The 17,090-nt window shown below is 50.6% G+C and overlaps 6 protein-coding genes across 6 annotated transcripts; 2 read left to right on the top strand and 4 right to left on the bottom strand.

Moving 5' to 3' along the window:
* Positions 1 to 1,046: 1,046 nt before the first annotated feature.
* BDZ99DRAFT_464786 (uncharacterized protein) lies at positions 1,047 to 2,276 on the top strand. Its single transcript, XM_033720404.1, has 2 exons — positions 1,047 to 1,331; positions 1,468 to 2,276. The coding sequence occupies exons 1-2, from the start codon at positions 1,303 to 1,305 to the stop codon at positions 1,925 to 1,927; spliced, it is 489 nt and encodes a 162-aa protein (XP_033574849.1). The 5' UTR covers positions 1,047 to 1,302; the 3' UTR covers positions 1,928 to 2,276.
* A 2,696-nt stretch (positions 2,277 to 4,972) lies between these two features.
* Positions 4,973 to 6,362, bottom strand: BDZ99DRAFT_392168 (putative Decaprenyl-diphosphate synthase; the record flags this gene model as incomplete). The annotated part of the gene is made up of 2 exons (XM_033715772.1): positions 4,973 to 5,134; positions 5,187 to 6,362. The coding sequence occupies 2 exons, from the start codon at positions 6,360 to 6,362 to the stop codon at positions 4,973 to 4,975; spliced, it is 1,338 nt and encodes a 445-aa protein (XP_033574848.1).
* A 2,215-nt stretch (positions 6,363 to 8,577) lies between these two features.
* On the bottom strand, positions 8,578 to 8,979 carry BDZ99DRAFT_478406 (uncharacterized protein; the record flags this gene model as incomplete). Its single annotated transcript, XM_033722174.1, has 1 exon — positions 8,578 to 8,979. The coding sequence occupies one exon, from the start codon at positions 8,977 to 8,979 to the stop codon at positions 8,578 to 8,580; it is 402 nt and encodes a 133-aa protein (XP_033574847.1).
* Positions 8,980 to 9,418: 439 nt separating this feature from the next.
* On the bottom strand, positions 9,419 to 13,345 carry BDZ99DRAFT_420507 (ARM repeat-containing protein). The gene is made up of 8 exons (XM_033716921.1): positions 13,110 to 13,345; positions 12,808 to 12,970; positions 12,587 to 12,754; positions 11,115 to 12,431; positions 10,785 to 11,063; positions 10,510 to 10,733; positions 10,383 to 10,462; positions 9,419 to 10,332 (listed from the first exon to the last, which is right to left on the bottom strand). The coding sequence occupies exons 1-8, from the start codon at positions 13,175 to 13,177 to the stop codon at positions 9,749 to 9,751; spliced, it is 2,883 nt and encodes a 960-aa protein (XP_033574846.1). The 5' UTR covers positions 13,178 to 13,345; the 3' UTR covers positions 9,419 to 9,748.
* Positions 13,346 to 13,458: 113 nt separating this feature from the next.
* On the top strand, positions 13,459 to 15,627 carry BDZ99DRAFT_67964 (uncharacterized protein). Its single transcript, XM_033728818.1, has 5 exons — positions 13,459 to 13,707; positions 13,760 to 13,788; positions 13,952 to 14,027; positions 14,078 to 14,455; positions 14,504 to 15,627. The coding sequence occupies exons 1-5, from the start codon at positions 13,613 to 13,615 to the stop codon at positions 15,486 to 15,488; spliced, it is 1,563 nt and encodes a 520-aa protein (XP_033574845.1). The 5' UTR covers positions 13,459 to 13,612; the 3' UTR covers positions 15,489 to 15,627.
* A 619-nt stretch (positions 15,628 to 16,246) lies between these two features.
* BDZ99DRAFT_572767 (uncharacterized protein) lies at positions 16,247 to 17,057 on the bottom strand (the record flags this gene model as incomplete). Its single annotated transcript, XM_033728234.1, has 1 exon — positions 16,247 to 17,057. The coding sequence occupies exon 1, from the start codon at positions 16,922 to 16,924 to the stop codon at positions 16,247 to 16,249; it is 678 nt and encodes a 225-aa protein (XP_033574844.1). The 5' UTR covers positions 16,925 to 17,057.
* Positions 17,058 to 17,090: the final 33 nt, after the last annotated feature.

Genomic DNA, 17,090 nt, shown 5'->3' with positions numbered 1-17,090 from the left:
ACTTCGTAAGATAAATTTTTGGGTAACGTTTCCTTGGTAATGACGTTCATGTCTTTTTCTATCGAAATTGTCATTTCACATATGATTGTCGTGCTCTGAAGGAACGACTTTGAAGCGCTGAACAAGCAGTCTTACTTACCTAGGTAGTGCAGAGGAGTGGCGCAGGTGGCTGCGATGGTCCACATGCGTGGCAGTGAGTATGTGCAAGGTTTGAGATGCTGGCGATGTAAGGAGGGCGTGCGACACTTCAATATTTTGGGGCGATATAAAGTCTGGACACTATCTAACGCCAAACAGCTTGATGGGTACTCTTTTCATGTGCCCCCAAGAATTTGGTATCATCGGACTATAGCTCGCTGAAATAATACTCACTGAGGAGGCATCGCGTATTTAGTCACGTGATTCGTTATTCTTGCCCTACGATTGTAGGGATACCGGAGTTCTTCATCTTAGTGCTAGGGTTCGGCCCGGCTGCCCTGGGCCCATCAATCTCTCAATGCAAGACTCGTGGAGGACGTTGTTATATGTGGCAAGCGAGCCCAATCTTCGTGTGTCGTGATGCCCAGGTCTTGCTCACGGGAGCGCATCGCGTCCAGTCTTTCGGCCCGGAAGGCGACTAGAAGGTCTGAGCATACGACTCCAGACTCAGCCTTGTCATGCGAGCCAAAAGGATGAGGCGGAAGCAACGCCGACACTTCCAGAATCATCATTTTCCACGGAATGGCGCCACTAACAATAAACACTCAGAATGTGGTCAACTATGTCAATGGTTTCTGCACTTGGTGGATGCGAGGAGTGCTTCATCGTTGGGTGAATGATCAGTGACACGGACACAGATTATTCTTGGGTCTTCAGGAATACATAGGTACTTCGCTAATCGGATCTAACCACTCATCGAAGCAGTGACGTGGGCAGCTACGCACGTCAAGCTTTATTGTCATGCCATCGATTTATTCCTGCCTTTGATGGCCAATTTGATAAAGAACACGGACAAAGCTTGCGATACTGGCTGGCTTGCAACAGAGATAGCTGAGCACGGCGAGAGACAATATTCGCAACGCATGCCTGCAAAGAGGCCGATTCCAAATCTCACCAACCGCAGCAGACGTCAATCCATCGAAAACCGCACTAACCACGTGCCGTGCTTCCAAGGTTGCTAGGGCCAAGAGTGGCTGAGTGTCCTCGTCATTCCACACGGCCTGCTGCCACCGGCCATCTTAAACCTTTATTATTTGCCTCTCCTCCCAACCACCACCAACACCACCTTTCGTCATTGACCTACGTACACTCTCCACCGCAGCTATGCCCGTCATCAATAAACGATACTATAAGTGAGTTTCCATTTCCTCAGTCCAGTGTTCCATCTACAGCTGCATCGTCACCCCGCCCTCAGCAAACAGCTGTGTCGCCAACCTTTTATTCTTTTCAGTTTCAAAGAACTACCAGTTAACATTCATCGCCTATGAGTTGCTACTACGGCAACAATGGCCAGGAATACTGCGACAGCTCCGCATGGGACAACTGGGTCCGCTGGGTCGTGCTCGCCGTAGTCATCATCGGCTTCTTCCTGCTCTTCATCCTTTGCAGCTGTCTCACCGCGCGTCGCCGTCGTCGCGCCGGCCGCGCGCCCTTCTATGGCACCGGTTGGGCTGGTGGCCGTGTCCCTCCAGGCCACAATCCCGCCATCTACAACGCGCAACCATACTACAGCAACAACAATAATCAACCCGCTCCACCGTACACTCCCGCGCCGCAGAACGAAAACTACTATGGCAACGGCGCCAACCAGGGTTACTACGGCCAGCAGAACGGTGTCGAGCTCCAGTCACCGCAGCCAGCGCATACACCGTACAGAGGCGAGGACAGCGTGTACTCTCCGCCACCCGGCCCACCACCAAATAAGCAGAGCGACGGCATCATCCGGTAGACCTTGAGTTCCGGCTCGCGATAACGATCAAGTTATGATAGGGATAGGTTACGGGCGTTTGGGTTGTGTTAAGGTCTTAGGGCTTCGGGGCTGCTTGAATGGGAGGGTTTCTCATACCGGCGCACACGGAAATGAGAGCATGAGATTTCAAGTCTCATCGGAACAACACGATCCATGCATTGGCTTCGTTCTGTAACGATACGGTAGTGGAATGGTCAGACTTCACCTCTCTGCTACGGTGGTGAGCACTGGAGGTCTAGCTCAACTTCTTGTACATTGTCTTTTTCAAATTCCTTACTACCCATATCAAAACCAAGCCCCGAACTAGTTAATTAATCAATTCAATGAACCCAATTTTCTGCATCTCTTTATACGCGAGTCAATTCCAAACGTAGCCTTTACTTAAAATCTTAGCATCCCGCTTTCGATCGTCGGCGTACCCGCTCCGCCCCACCCCTCACAGATCTCGCAACAGCGCAGAGACAAATTGCGAGGCAGACTCGTATATTACTTTTTTGGTACTGGAGCGCGGCGCTGCTTCTCCTTGCTGACGCTGGGTAAGACATGAGTCTGCCTCAGGCCGTGCCGTATTCCTTCGCACATTCCATTCGGTCTGCGCCGCATTCTGTCTCTGCTCCTTCGGTCAGCCTTGCACTACCGATACCTCGCTCGGGCCACTCTGACCAGTTTTCACTCTACGATTTAGAGAAGCTGATGCCAAGTCACATGCTAATCTCGTGACTAGGGTGTGGAGAAGGTATAAAACATTCGCCGGACTTTGCGATTGGCGTCTCTACAGGGCAAATCAAGGTGCATGGCTTGATCAAATGGTCCGTAGCAAAGACCTGATGAGTAATCAAAATCGGCTATTTCAGTGGTCCAATGTCTGGGGTTGGGCTTTTCCAACTGCAACCCTAGCTGCTTATGATGGTGTCCCTGGGTCTGGGGAGTGGTGATGATGAGGATAGTTGCGGTATGCTAATGACGCTTGACGAGCCGTCTAAAAAGGAAGATCAGTAGCAAAATAGGGCAAATTTAGCAGGGAGAATCTTCAACGAATCCGAAGGTCGATGTAGTGCTTGCAAGTGTGTTGTACGTCTAGTAACACGGAGCTATTCCAAGCTAATACTCCTCTTGACCTTCTATATCCAATAATGTTAGCCATGTGTTCGCCGTGTTAGCGAAGATCATTATATACTGATAGAGATGGTAGTCATCGATTTCCTCAGAGTGGATAACACGCCTCCACCACATTGCATCTCTCCGAGCGTGGAGGTTTGATCCAAGAAGAAAGCCATGTCAGACAGTAACCATCGTTTTGATGTCCCACCTCTAGAGCCATCGTACTCTTTCACATTGCCTTCCGCAACCCAAACCTCTGCCGACCTCACCATCCGCTTACCCACCCTTTTATACACCACCTCAACCCTCAGCACGTGAGCTCACATGACCTCGCTACCTTACCGATACCTCAAACTTCTCCCGCTCAACCTACATACACCTATTAATTTTCTCTCATCCTCGTGTACAATATGGGTACCGCTCCCATGTTCCTGCACACAAACCCCACAAGCCAAAGAAAACCCCCGGTCTAAAAAAAGCTAACGTGTTTGGCTTTTTTTTTGGATTTCTTTTTTGCCCCCTGTTCCATCCCATGTATGGATAGATGATGCTACTTCGAGAGTGTATTCACCGCTGTAATCTATAATGTGCCACCGCACTCCCTAATATTTGAGAGCGAGTTCAGATTTAGCTGTTTTGCTCTCTTGAAACGTGATAGATATATTAGAGACCTGAATAGCGAGGAGGGCTCTGAATTAAGCATACCTCCTTCCCACCCCCTCGACCCCCTCGAACCCCCTTTCGCCCCCTTAGCCATCCTACTCCACCCGCTCCTCCACCCGCTCAACCCTCTCCATGACCCCGCTGCCTCGGGGGAACGCGAACGCAGACAGGCGCCAATGCGCGCGCACGTCCGCGCGGGCGAATCCCGACCTGCTGAAGTAGCGATAAACCGGGCGCCGGCGTGGGTTTTGCTAGGCGTTGAATTGCGTTCCAAGGTACTATTTCCCGTCGACGAGGCGGGGCGTGATGCTGTAGTGCAGGCGGAGGCCGGTGGCGGTGAGGCGCGTGTCTGCGCTTTCCCCTCGCGCAGGAGATGTGGGTGAGGCAGGCGCTGTTGGAGGGGGGGGATGTTGTGGTGGTGGTGGTGGTGGTGGCGGCGGCGAGCGAGAATGTGGGTGGTCGGGACGAAGACGATGAGGGGGGTTGGGGGGGTAAGGTAGGTTGCGATTTGCTGTGCTGCAGTAGCTCTACTGGAAGTGCGTCGAGTGATGCTGAGCGTTTTAACCCTCAGGTAATTCTTGGGGGTTTGCGCTTAGTTGTGTCTATGAGACCTCTGGGTACTGTTGTGGAGTACCTGGAGGGCGAAAATTTGACCCTATTTTTTTTCTGCTTGGAAGGTATGCTTGAAGTGGAAAGCAGTGACTCAAACACGCTTTCTTTCTTGACTAGCCAGATATTAAACCATTTTGGACCGCGCGGTTCGTGATAGGTTTCGTAGACTTGATTATAAGTGTAACGCCTATTAGAACTAGCACATGGGGTGAGATTCTCGTCTACCTCCATTGCTAGATTCAACAATAGAAGTGTCTCTTGCTTGTGGAAAGTAGTATGACGAGCACCCCTACTTCCCGAGGTGATGATGTCTGTAGCTTGCGGCACAACAGAACATCGAGCCTTAGAAATACGAGGCCCATGATTGGCCGACTCCAACACACGTGACAATCAGTAAATCTGATACACGAATATGAAGAACAACGCACCTAGCAGACGTCGAAATGTGAAAGAGTCTGTCCTGGCTCCAATGCCATGGCGTGTACGTGAATGTATATATGTACAATGCAAAGATGAGAGTAGCGCCAAAGACCGTTTCGAGGTTTACCTCATCCATAATAGAAGACCTTTTTCGTCGTCGTCTAGGATTCAAGATACTCGTACAGGAAACGACAAGATTGACTTTTTTAACATCACGAAGCGTCGTGTCTAATTCCGCCTCTTCAGCACCTTTTCACACATCTCGATAAGTCCCTGTTTGGCGTCGCTTTCGGGAAACGCGCTGATGGCTTGAATCGCTTTGTCAACATATTCTTGAGCAAGTGCTCGAGTTTGTTCTAGTCCGCTGCTTTGGGCCACAAGTTCTCGAGCCTGATTAGGTTGTGATTAGTAGCTGTGATTGTGGTGAAATAGCGGCTCTTACTTTTTGGACATCTCCCGCCTGGGAAAATTTCCGCCCGACGAGCGCACCTAGGGCCTTATTGTCTTTCCATGCAAATAACAAGGGCGCTGTGGCAAGGCCAAGTTCCAGGTCAGCCCCGGCAGGTTTTCCAAGCTCCACTCCGCTGATTGTGTAGTCCAGCATATCGTCGACCAGCTGAAAAGCTAAGCCAAGATTCTTCCCATATGAATATGCGGCTTCGACAACCTCCGGGGTACTCTGTCCAAGTAAAGCGGCAGCTCGACATGACTTGCTTATCAGACTCGCAGATTTCAGGTAGGTTTTTTGTAGATAGTACGTGACTGTATCCTCGGTCCACATTGGGTGTTTCTCGTCCTGTGCCGTATTCTTCAACTGCATGAACTCTCCTTCCACAAGGTTTGCAATGACTGTCGCCAATAGCTCCGTTACCTCTGGGTCCCGTAGCCTCGCTAGAGCAACAGACGCTCGTCCCAGCATGAAATCGCCGGCCAACACTGCCATTTTATTGCCAAAGGCTATGTTTGCCGATGGCGCTCCACGCCGGCTTTCTGAGTGATCGATGACATCGTCGTGGATGAGGGAGGCAGTGTGGATGAGCTCGGTGATCTCGGCCAGGCGTCGTTGGGACGGAAGGATGTCTGAATCTTCAGAGGAATAGACAGGCTCGTTCGATAGCGATGTAGTTGGCGAGTAGCCTGGCGTAGAAGGATTCTCGTCCACAAGAATACTGGGGGAAGCGAAGGACTTGTTCACAGATTCCGGTATGAGCGAGCGACCACTCTTGGGGGCGATAGCAGTAGCTCGTGACATTAACAGCACCAGCATTGGCCGTACATATTTCCCTTCTGATTGCGTATAGTACTTCGCTACTGTATCTAGTGTAGGATGGCGGGATCCCAGCAACTGGCTTATGTTCTTGGTGAGAAACTTCATCTCTTTCGCGACGGTCTGAAACGGGTCGGGCCCAATTGGCGACTTGGGGTCGGGGGTACTGCTGAAGACATGCTGAGCGGCTGAGACAGCAGTGGCCCAGCTTGACTGGGTTCTTCGCCGGCTAGGATGGTAGAGAGAGTGGACGTGGACCGCGGGAGAGAGGGTGGATTGTGAACATAGCGAGCGGAGTGGTCGTGGGTAATTCGAGCTGCTCCTCACGAGCCTAGGGCACCGGCGCGTCATTCGAATGGTTGAGAGGCCCGCGCTGGGGAATTTTCAGGCGTCGTGTAGCTCACAGGAGCTCTATAGAAGAAGCAATGGTGGTTGGGAATAATTTGAACATCATGACGCGCGCTAAGTTGTACCAAGATACCATCCAGACGACCTCGGGCCCAAGCTTTCTCAGGCACCGCCCGTCGTCCCCCGGTGCCCTACAGCCCTCAGTGGAATTCCGCTCAGGTCGTCGTCTTATTCCTATACCGACTCCCGACCGAACGGGCAGTCGGCCATTTTTTGTGCGATGCAGCGCTTCAGCCAAAATCGACGATACACCAGCGTAAAACGAACGATACGAGGAAGAGTAATCACGTAATTCCCTTCGAGTTCCTATTGTACGTAAATGCACTGTACAAATATCAAAGTTCTTCGTGTGGTTTTACTTCAATTTTTCCTTCGCCCTCTAGTAATCTGACAATGCAAAACGATGACTGAGACCGTCTCTTTCTTCATAGCCATGCCGCTCCTACGAATTCCATTTGCTCACGTTAGATTTCTTCCACGCGTATTCACTATATGTCAGTTGCAAGCAGGTTGTGCAGTGGAGCTTTTTTTCTTTAGAACTATTGCGTCTGCGAGTTAGTCCCAGTACCCTTTTTGGCGCTCAGGAGACACTAATGCAAGGTTTTTAGCCCTGGAAAAGTAGTTTAAATCTAGATAAGTAGTCACGGGCCCTAGATATTTGCTTTAGCTTAGTACCAACCCTCTAGATACCTGGCACTAGTATCTTTAGTATAGTTGTAGCATTAGGTGGAGTAGTTAGTAACAGCTAGATTAAAGCCTGCCTTATAAGATGCGGTTTCTTTTAAGCTTAGCTGGGCATTGCTTACGGCCTTAATATGCTGATTCTACATATTCTGGTACCTTCCTTAAGAGTAATCCGGTCCAAGATCATCACATTTATAGATGCTATTTTCCATGGGTCCGGTGCTGCTCGAAGTAGGCTCCAGACTTGAGGTTGCATTGGTACTCTGGATCATCATCTCGGGTCCCTCGAACTCGGTGAGGACCTAATATCCTAGTTTTCCCGCCTAAAAGTCCCTTCATTCTCTCACAAGTCAACCCCACCTCGTTTTGGTTGCTGTTTGACATGCAGTTTTGTATTTTGTGGTTGATTTTGCGGTGCTGTGGGCTATTAAGGAGAATTCGTGGGAATGCATATGCCTTTCCCAGAATCGCCAATACATCACAATCGCTTCGATGAAATCAGAGGACTACACCGAGTTTTCATGAAAGCTTCGACCCGAAGTAAGCAAAATCAGGACACACAGGAAGAAATGATTATATCTATAAATGTGCCTTCTGCCAGTTATTCTGCGTGGTACCCAAAACAATGCCAAACGGTAGTATCGAAAGAATGCAGTTTTGGAGCGTGTAGAACTTTATCATTATAGTCAAGCTGCAACTTATTTTGAGTAGTGGTGGTGCCGGGCATAGGTGTGAAAGTTGTTCAAATTGGCTGGGTGATGGCATACTACACGAGAATTGATCTGTACGTTGAACCTATCCATTTCTCTGAAATGACCGCAGCTGTGGAACAACAGCGCTTTGCGTGTTGGAGAAAGTCTGCTCTGGACCAAGCCCGGAACCGCATTTTTCGTAGAAACTGATAAGGATCGCAACCTTGGGGTACCAAACGCGATAATGTGCTGAGATCTATCGCTCCCTTTGCATGTTCTTCAAAAGTCAATTCACATCCTCGGCACCAGAGCCCTTGCTCAGTGTCATTGCCGAGAAGTGATGGAAATGGTACGGCACCCATGCCGCAGAAGTCATCACGGGTTCTGATGTCCGCATTGTTTTTTATGAGAGGGTCCTGCGAAAGTGGACGCAGATCGGCTTGTCGATACCATGTCAAACAGGCGAAATCCTCAAGAACTGGAATATCCCGTTTATACAGAGGGCACTTCGCCTCTAATGCCTCAAGTGACCCATGCACCTTGAGAGCTAGCTCCTTTGCGGCTTCGAAACTGGTGACCATTACTGATTGTTGACAGTATATGCTGTGGGAAGCGCAATTCTTTCCAGGAATGCTCCACATGACGGGCAGCGCCCTTGATTGCTGCTCCGTGAGCCAGAAGCATTCTCCCACTAACGTCAACAGGATTATCCGGAAAGGCTGGCGGAATACCAGACATATATAGCAGCACCGCTCAGCAAAAAGCAGAAGTAGAAACGCCCCCTATGCGCCGCAGGATATACTTCGCTCAGAACATAGGGCAGCATGAAGCGTGGTAACAGAGTGCAAGCCAAGAATCCTGGCCCGATTTAGGATTTCGAAGGTATGACCTGCGGCTGAGACGATATTTCCATGCTCGCGAAGAGATTCAACGACGGCTTTGCCGCGCAGAGAGACACGAGATAGACGCGATAGGGACTGGAGATGCAAGTATCCAAGAGACTCGTGCAGAATTTCGAGAGGTAGTTTGTCAAGCTGTCCTAGAGACGATCGGCATTCGCGTTGGAAGGGTGTAAATGTTGGCTTTGTCGACTCGTCAACTGGGATCACATTGTCGAGAATATGGCGTGGGCGGCATGAGAGGTGAAGGAAGATGTCGTCGTCCGAGAAGTTGCTCTCAGTCATGACGTTCGACTTGATAGCAGGTTTAGACTGCTAGATAGATCCGCCGTTTCGAGTACGACTTGGTCAAGGATTGCTAATTAATCGGTGTGCTTTTGTGGTGGAGGAGATATGGTGGATTTACAGGATGGTAGCTGTCGACTTGATTAACGGGGGTAGCACAAGGGCCCCCCAACCACGGATTTTGCACAAGCCCCCGACCGCCAAGCGGGGGGCACAGAATTCTTAGGAACGCTGTCAAGCGAAGGGCTAGTGGTTACATGTAGCGAATGGAGCAGGGCATCTTTGTGCTGCTGAGTGATATCAGTTAGTCCTCGTCGGCGTTGGAGCCATGAGAACTGCAATAGATGCCCTTTTAGCTGCTTCTCTGACTGTACAAGCTCAATGCTTTGCAGAATTATCAAAGACCCTGTTTCGGCATTCGAATGTGGACGTTTTAAGGAGGAAAGGAGTGTCATCTATGCTCAGGCGCTCTACGGTTACGTGACTAGGCCAGTAAATCCCGGAGTATACAGAAGATAGTCATCTCTAGGAATATTCACCTCTTGTCCAAGTCTTTGAAGTAGGCTCCACAAATAGCCTCATAACATTCGTGCAGCTACAAGGGGCATGAGAATAGATAGTCTACGTTATTTCAGAAGCAGCCCTCTCCCAAAACTCCAAAAGCACATTAGATATGTATTAATTGCCAATCAAAGAACACTAGACAGAACGCAAAGAGGTTTTGTACATCGTGAACACTTGATTCGAATACTGGAGCGGATATTCACGCTCATTTCTTCGACTTCCTGCCCGTAACGCCTCCAGTAAACCGTCCCAGGTTACTCAAACTCGACTTAGCTTTCTGGTGTCCGAGTGGTGGCGGAGGCGTAGGACGAGCGGAACCTGCAGCCGAACTTTGTACGAAGGGTTTTGGCGGCACCTCCGGCGGCTGCGGCTTCTCTTTCTCCACAACCGGCGTCATGATAGCATCTTCGCCCATGCTCGCCAGCCGTTGTGACCTCCTTGCTTTCTCCTGGACGCTTTTGAACTTATCCAGCAGCTCAACCCACCTGATGCCGCCTTCTTCCCTTGCCTTGAGCCGATTTGGTCGCTCGAAGCTCGACGTGCTGGACGTCGGCTGAGTACTATGAGGCACGGTCTCTGAGCTTTTCTGGCGAGAATGGTAGAATGACGCAATGGGAGAGGGGACATACGGGCGTGGGGCAATGTGAAGGTAGCCTATAGCGCTGACGCTATTGAGGCGGTTTTTAAGGGCAGCAAAGGCAGATGATTGGGGGAGGAGCATTAATAAGCCATAAAGGCATTTGTATAAATGTGGGAACTTGTCAGGTTCGAGGAGTTGAAGGCGTAAGTCTTGGTTTACTGTCAGCGGATCTTGCACGTGTTTATATGAAGGCTCTTACAGGTAAAGACTGGGGACTCGAGGAGCTGCACGAGTTTGTCGATTTGTATCAACATAGTGACCGTCATTTCCAGCTCCGCACTAGAAAAATTAATAACCATAAGATATCGCGGGAAAAATAAGCTTACAATATTTGAAGAAGGTGGTATGCCTGCTCATATGCTTGCGCCAGAAGACATAGGGAGAAGGTGGCTACTGCATTGTGGCACCAAGACTTGAAAAGGGTTACAAAGAAGGTTTGACCATCACGAGTTTCCAGGTTCCGTAAACGTTTCCGGAGGTCTGCAAGCTGCGGCGCAGTGATTAGGTTGTTGTTGAGATTTTGCACCATAATGCTTGTAAACTCGACGTCCTAGTAATGATTAGCATGTACTAATTTCTCTAATCGAAGAAATGGACGAACTTCATCTTTCTCAAGACAGTCGGCCATCGTTCGGTAAATTCTTTCCGCACTCAAAGTGACGCAGAGTTGCCTGATAATAAGATTGCCACGGGTTTCGAGAAGCCGACGATCAGTACAGAACAGCTGAAGGAGATTCACCATGAACGAAGTGAAGTACGAGTCTTCACTGTTCTTGGATATTTGCGAAAGTAAAAGCAAGTCGCGAGTGACAACCGCTTCAGAAGGATCTGATAGTGTCTTTAGGAGTGCTGGGAAGGTTCCATCATCGATGGAGAGAATCTGTAGTACCACGATTAGCATAATGCGGTAGAGAAGCGAGGTCTAAATTACTCTTCCTCCAGCCTTCCTATGCAACATGATGAGCCAAGCTATTGCAGCTACTCGAGTAGCCTCGTGCTCGTTCAAGAACTGCAGAGTTAGAGCATTCACTGCAGCCTGGTAATCCAAGTCTGCCCCTTGGCTAGGTGGTGGACTTCGTTCTTCTGCAGGTGTCGGCGTTCGAGTGTCGATACTCAAGCGCGCGTCAGCTGATCGGGTTTCTGCTGTAGGATCCCGGCTACTGGCCCTTGGTAATTTGCTTGAAATGTTCGAGTCGCGCCTGTTCTCTCCGGTCATTTCTTTTGCGGCATTTGCGGGTGCGGACGGGATTTGAAGTGTAGCAGATGATGGAGCCTCAGATTTCGGACTCGCATCCGATAGCGACAAGATATAATCCGTGAGCGAAGTATTGACGCGATTAGCAGCTTGTCGAACCTTTTCATTGTCGTGTGACATTGTGGGAAGCACATGTGATAGCAGTCGAGGCACAAAGGGCATCATGTCCTCTGGGCAGATTTCGAAAAAGCTATCAATCCACCGAAGTGTAGTGAGCTGGATCTCTTCTTCTAACTTAAGATCAGCCAACGGTTTCTCGAGCAGAGGACGGCACATACCCGACGACTCGCTAAGGAAGGTTACCAAAATCTCCATGATCTTGGTATGGTCAACTTGAACATCTTGACCAGGTATCCAGTCATCCTCTGCACTGCCTAGTTTCTCGTCAGTCGCGGTCATGGACTGGCTGTTAATGCTCTCGTCGTCAAGGCTGTCTTCGTGTCGTTGCCGATCCTGGGGAATGCTACCATCGCTACTCATAGTTTGCACACTCCGACCGCTGGAAGCCGAGTGTTTTATTCCATCATCTCCAGCACTCTTTCGACTTTCAGCGATCCCACGCTTGATTCGAGCAATCTTCTTTATCTCTGATAGAAACTTGTCGAGCGCTGTTTGGGTCGCCGTGTGTACGTCTGAATTAGGATCACTGAGAAATTTGAATAAGCCGCCGAGGAAAGATGGGAGATAGGTCACAAGTTCGAGATCCGGTATGGAGTCCAGTAAGTTTATCCAAGAGACCAAAAAAGTTCGTGTAAATGGATTAAGAACATTGATCCTCTCCTGAAGGAGTGGTATGAAGTCGGGTAATGAGAATGCCGTCCGAGCTTCGATTGACTGTTCTTTGTGTCCACCATCGTCAGAATGTTCATCGATCTCATCTGAGATACGTAGTACGGAGACGTAGGATGCGGCTGACTCGGAGACTATGTCTTTGATAAGTCGATCTAGCAATTCGGCACCATTCTTTACCGACAATTCGGAGTCTGCCGCAAGCTGATGTTGTCAGATTAGCTAAGCCTGGAAAAGATAGGAAACCATATGGAAACCTCTTGGGATTGCAGGACAATCTTTTGAGACGGTTGAAAGATCTCACAAAATTGCTGGCTGGGCCCTCGAGGCTTCCGGACAACAAAACGAGCTAAGCATACCTTGCACAGTGCATCGAAAACTTGGTTGAAGAAGACCAGTATTTCGCCCTTTGCGACCTTTGCGATATTGTACATGCTCTCGCAGGCGTAATATCGAACGCGAGCATCTTGGTCTGAGAAGCAAGCAAGCACCGGAGGAACAATCTGCTCCAGGTACCGCGCAACCTCCTGTAACCATTCATTAGCCGTGTACTAGCAATACCTCCTTATATTTTACGCACAACTCCCAAAGCTATAGAGGCTGCTGCGAGTCCGATAAGTCCTCCATTTCGAGCGTGTGGTTGGTGGACGGCGTAGGCATATTCGTGGCAGAGCTGGAAGACTATCTTCTGTATCCGGTCATGGTCGTTCGCCGCAAGGGAGTCTCGAATGAGGGCTTCAAGTCTACAAGAAGCGCGGTTAGTCAGACTTCAAAGTGATATGGCTGTACGGCGCAAAGCTCGATGAAGGATGAGAGATTCTAGAAGGACTGGAGAGATCACTCTGCAACATGAGTTTCATTATCAAGCAGAAAAACACTCACTCTAAAGCACCCGTTTTCCGTTTGTCATAGAGCTTGTCGTTCAGCGCCTTCTGAATGTTGACGTCCATATCTGCAAGCGGTTTTTGGACGCCCTACATAGCTAAAACGAGGGTGGAAAGGCGCGAGTGAGGGCTGTCAGCACAGCCAGAGGGACAACGTCCACAGAGAAGCTAGGAAATAGTGATGGTCGAGGTTGGAGGCCAATTATGAAGAGTTGAGGCGGTGGTGTCCAGCCGCGTCACAAGGATCGTGCAGCAAGACCTCGAGACAACGGCGTCATCGCGGTGGCCCAAGCTCTCTTATGCAGGCCGACGACGACGAGACTCAACTCCGCCTTAAGCCCGCCGAACCTGCTACTATACTCACAGATCGCAGGAAGACCTTTCCCGCTATTCATGTTCTGCTTAGCGGAATGGTAGGCTCCCTCATAAGCCATCTTGTCCAGTGACACTCTCACTACCGTTCCGCCCGCGCGACCCTCCTGGATTGGAGCTGAAACTGCTATGGAGAAGCTCAAGAACAAATTATTGCAACATCACAGGCGATCCCGTCAAGTCACTCCGACGCCAAACAACTTCCGGCAATGGGCCGTAGCATTGTGAGAGCAGAGACCCTGATCTACACCAGGCTGTTCGCTGACAAGGGTGAAGTATCGTATGTAACTTCAACGTGGATGTTGGTAAGAATCTTCCCTCTATCCTTGTCTTAAAACGTCAAAGAAACCTATTGTTATTCTGAAGACCAAATCCTTCTCTTGAATTGCACACAAACTTCATGTTCTCTGTCAACCTTGCCTATATGCCTATTCTATACGCCCCCCTTCAGCATCTAACACACTACAGGCCCAGAGATCGAGATAGTATATCCACCCAACACGCAGTTCTCTACTAGCGATCTCTCCGCCATCTGCTTCAATAGGCATGTAGCGGCCATTCTGTACCATAGAACGGATACTGACTCTGGGGCAGCTTTCCCGAACGTCAGGATACCGAGACTGCAGCGGATCTGACCTTTCATTTCACCATCCCCAACAACTCTCCTGATATATCGCTGGATTCCCCCTGCTCGCCACATGGTAGCGCCACCGAATTCTACGGAAACGCAGTTTTCCGCCAAGAATATGACCATTCTATGAAGCGAAGTTTCAACCAACGAACACTGGTTATGATTACGACTCATGAATTCCCTGCATTCTTCATCCACCTTCTTAAGGAGATGACATCGTCTGGTGTTATCAGTGATCCGACCGCTCTCGAGACTGCACACAATCAGATGCTCACATGGGCTCCCCCTTCGCTGGGCAAACATGAACTCCCATTCATGGGTTCCATGTTGACACTTGAGATGTAAGATAGATGCTTGATGATCGAAGCTGGCCCCTAATATCAATCTAGAACCCCACATCCCGCATTTCCTCTTCAGGGACTCGTATCTACAAGACCAACCATATCAGCCACTGGAAGGGCCCCCTCCATCTACGCTTACGAACCACTTGGGACCTGGGAAAACATTATGCAATTCATGCCATGCTTGTCCGATCTCGATGTCGTTTACGAGAAATTGCTACTGTGCGAAAGTATAATCGTGCTTGCCAAGAGCCCACAGCTTTGCAGTGAAGGCGTAAGTGCTCTTGTCGACCTAATTCGGCCAATTCCCTATGCCGGAGAGGTCAAGCCATATATGACCATGCAATCCGAGTTTCGGTCCATTGGTATCGACGGGGGAACACCTCGACCGTTCATTATTGGAATTACGAATCCTTTCCTTTTGAAACGCGTCTTGGGTGCCTCTGAGACCAGCAATCGCAGTAAACCACACGTGCTATATCTCCACGCCTCCGAAGATCCGGTCCCAATAAAGAGACATCGTTCCATGCACCACCGCAACCAAAGTTTTGACATGCCGGGAGGCATCGATTCCCAGACTGTGTCCAAAAGATTCGTCAAAAGCGACCGCACCTTCGTACAGACCGTAGATACACTGCTAAGAAGCAGCCCGGCAAATCATGAGCTCTCGTCCCTGATCCGCCGACACTATGCCGAGTTGACGGCTCAATATCTCGCACCAGTCAACAGGTACCTCGCCACCAGCGCGTCCACCAACTTCACCTCTCCGGGAGGAGACTACCGTTACGCCAACTTTTCCGAAGCCGACTTTCTCTACAGTCTCTCCAAGCACGGCAGCTCTATGAAGTTCAGGGGACAAAGCCCAATGCAGAGACATAAAGCACGCGACAACCTATACGAGAGTTTCTGCCGGTCTCCAAACTTCTACTCTTGGCTCGATATGAAGCTAGGTCTCGAGAAAGAAGCCTCGGCAGGCCTGCTTTCTGCTACGCCTGTCCAGGCTTCGCCAGCCCAATCTACCGGATCGCTCTAGAGCAGCATCACACAACCTCAGCCTGTACATCTTGTACACGAGAAGGCCAACTAATCCCATCTCCAGTCTCGAATACCTACTTTGAGCTGGCTCTATCGGCCCGAGGCTGTGGAATAGCTCCTCGCTGTTTGGGGAGCTTTAGCCCCAATGGCCGCCTTCACAGATGTTCCAAGGATAAGCTCGAGAATATACAGCTCGTCGAATTTGCACGACGGAAGCACTAGGAGCAAAGCGAGTCACAGTACCATCCTCCCCACCGTACTCCCACGCCTAATATATGAGGCGATCACCGCAGGAACTACCGCAGGAAGCGCCGAGGTTAACAAGAGAGATAGCAGCTACAACCGGAGCAGGGATTGGCAGCACTGAGTCAGAGATGGTGGCTCGGCAGAGGGGAAAACACCGACGAGATTGGATGTACTGGATCACTTGCTTTGTGTGATACTACTCCATGATGCAACAAGCATATATCGCTTGTTTGGAGACAGTCTAAATTCAGAGTGAACCAGAGGTGATCCCTCGAAGCTTGCTAACTATGCTCTCACAAGACAGACAATTCAACGTATGGAGTGTTTAGTAGAGGAAATACACAGTTCAGCATATCAGCCTCATGTGTTTTGACAAGTAATATTCAAGGATGAAGTGATTTCGTGTAGTGTGGGACTCGAAGATTATGCATGTCCAAACACCAGACCAACGGGTATCCCAAACACCCACCGCCCTATAACGCCCAAAAGAAACCCCCAATACCCCACCCCCTACTTCCCCTCCAAATACCCCACCACGCCCCGCGCCCTCTCCAACCGCGCCCTCTGCTCCGGCAAGCCCCCATTTAACGCCCCCAGCCCCTCCACCGCCCTCTCCCACGCCCCCGCCACGTCCTCCCACCTCTCCAACGCGCCCAAATCCACCCCCCCATCTCTCCCCCCCACCGCCCTTGCCCGCTCCTCCTCCTCCTCCTCAACATGCCGCAGATACTCCCCCCTGAACCTCTCGGCCGCCTGCGCCGGCGCCACCCTCCTCATCTCCGCGACCCGCGCCACCAGCGCATTCCGCCGCACAAACAGCGCATCCAGGCGCTCCTTCAGCCCGCCATCGTAATCCTCGTACACCTCCAGCACCTCCTCCTGGCGCCCCTCCCCGCCAGAACGTCCCCCGGCCCCTCCTTTCTCGACCGCCGCGTCGCTCTCCAGATGCACCCCGTTGACGCTCAGGTTCGGCCGGCAGAGCCGCCACGTGTCGTCGATGTACTGCGTGACGAGCGTCTCGACTTTGGCGCGCAGCTCGTCTTCGCCGGCGGGCGCGGCCGAGGGCGGCAGGTGCAGGTCGATCTTGGCGGCGGCGGCGCGCGAGATGAGCGTGTGGAGGTGGGAAAGGTCGAGGGGGGATTGGAGTTCTATGCGGCGGTGGTGGGTGGTGGAGGTTGTGGTGGTCATTGTTGTGGTTTGCTTTGGTGATTGTGGAGGGTTGAGGGTATGGGTCGCCGCGTTGGAGGTGGGGTTGACGCGTTGAGAGTCTAAAGGGGTTTGTTTGGGGTTTTAGAGAGTTGTGTGTGCGGGCAATTGCGCGTGGGACGTTTGATAGAGGCGTTGTTTTGGTGTG

The sequence above is a fragment of the Mytilinidion resinicola genome, assembly GCF_010093595.1.
Source record: "Mytilinidion resinicola strain CBS 304.34 unplaced genomic scaffold BDZ99scaffold_13, whole genome shotgun sequence".
NCBI classification, from domain to species: Eukaryota; Fungi; Ascomycota; class Dothideomycetes; order Mytilinidiales; family Mytilinidiaceae; genus Mytilinidion; species Mytilinidion resinicola.
Note: the sequence above shows the minus strand (reverse complement) of the source record. Positions and strands in the feature narration are given on the sequence as shown.

Excerpts from the sequence above, each read along its gene's own strand:
- BDZ99DRAFT_464786 (XM_033720404.1), top strand. The coding sequence starts at position 1,303 with ATGCCCGTCATCAATAAACGATACTATAA. Across the intron at positions 1,332-1,467 it reads ATCAATAAACGATACTATAA|TTGCTACTACGGCAACAATG; the intron begins GTGAGTTTCCAT and ends ATCGCCTATGAG.
- BDZ99DRAFT_420507 (XM_033716921.1), bottom strand. The coding sequence starts at position 13,177 with ATGGACGTCAACATTCAGAAGGCGCTGAACGACAAGCTCTATGACAAA. Across the intron at positions 10,734-10,784 it reads ACTGTCTTGAGAAAGATGAA|GACGTCGAGTTTACAAGCAT; the intron begins GTTCGTCCATTT and ends AATCATTACTAG. Across the intron at positions 10,463-10,509 it reads TACCACCTTCTTCAAATATT|TGCGGAGCTGGAAATGACGG; the intron begins GTAAGCTTATTT and ends TAATTTTTCTAG.
- BDZ99DRAFT_67964 (XM_033728818.1), top strand. The coding sequence starts at position 13,613 with ATGGAGAAGCTCAAGAACAAATTATTGCAACATCACAGGCGATCCCGT. Across the intron at positions 13,708-13,759 it reads CGGCAATGGGCCGTAGCATT|TATCGTATGTAACTTCAACG; the intron begins GTGAGAGCAGAG and ends ACAAGGGTGAAG. Across the intron at positions 14,028-14,077 it reads TCCGCCATCTGCTTCAATAG|CTTTCCCGAACGTCAGGATA; the intron begins GCATGTAGCGGC and ends ACTCTGGGGCAG.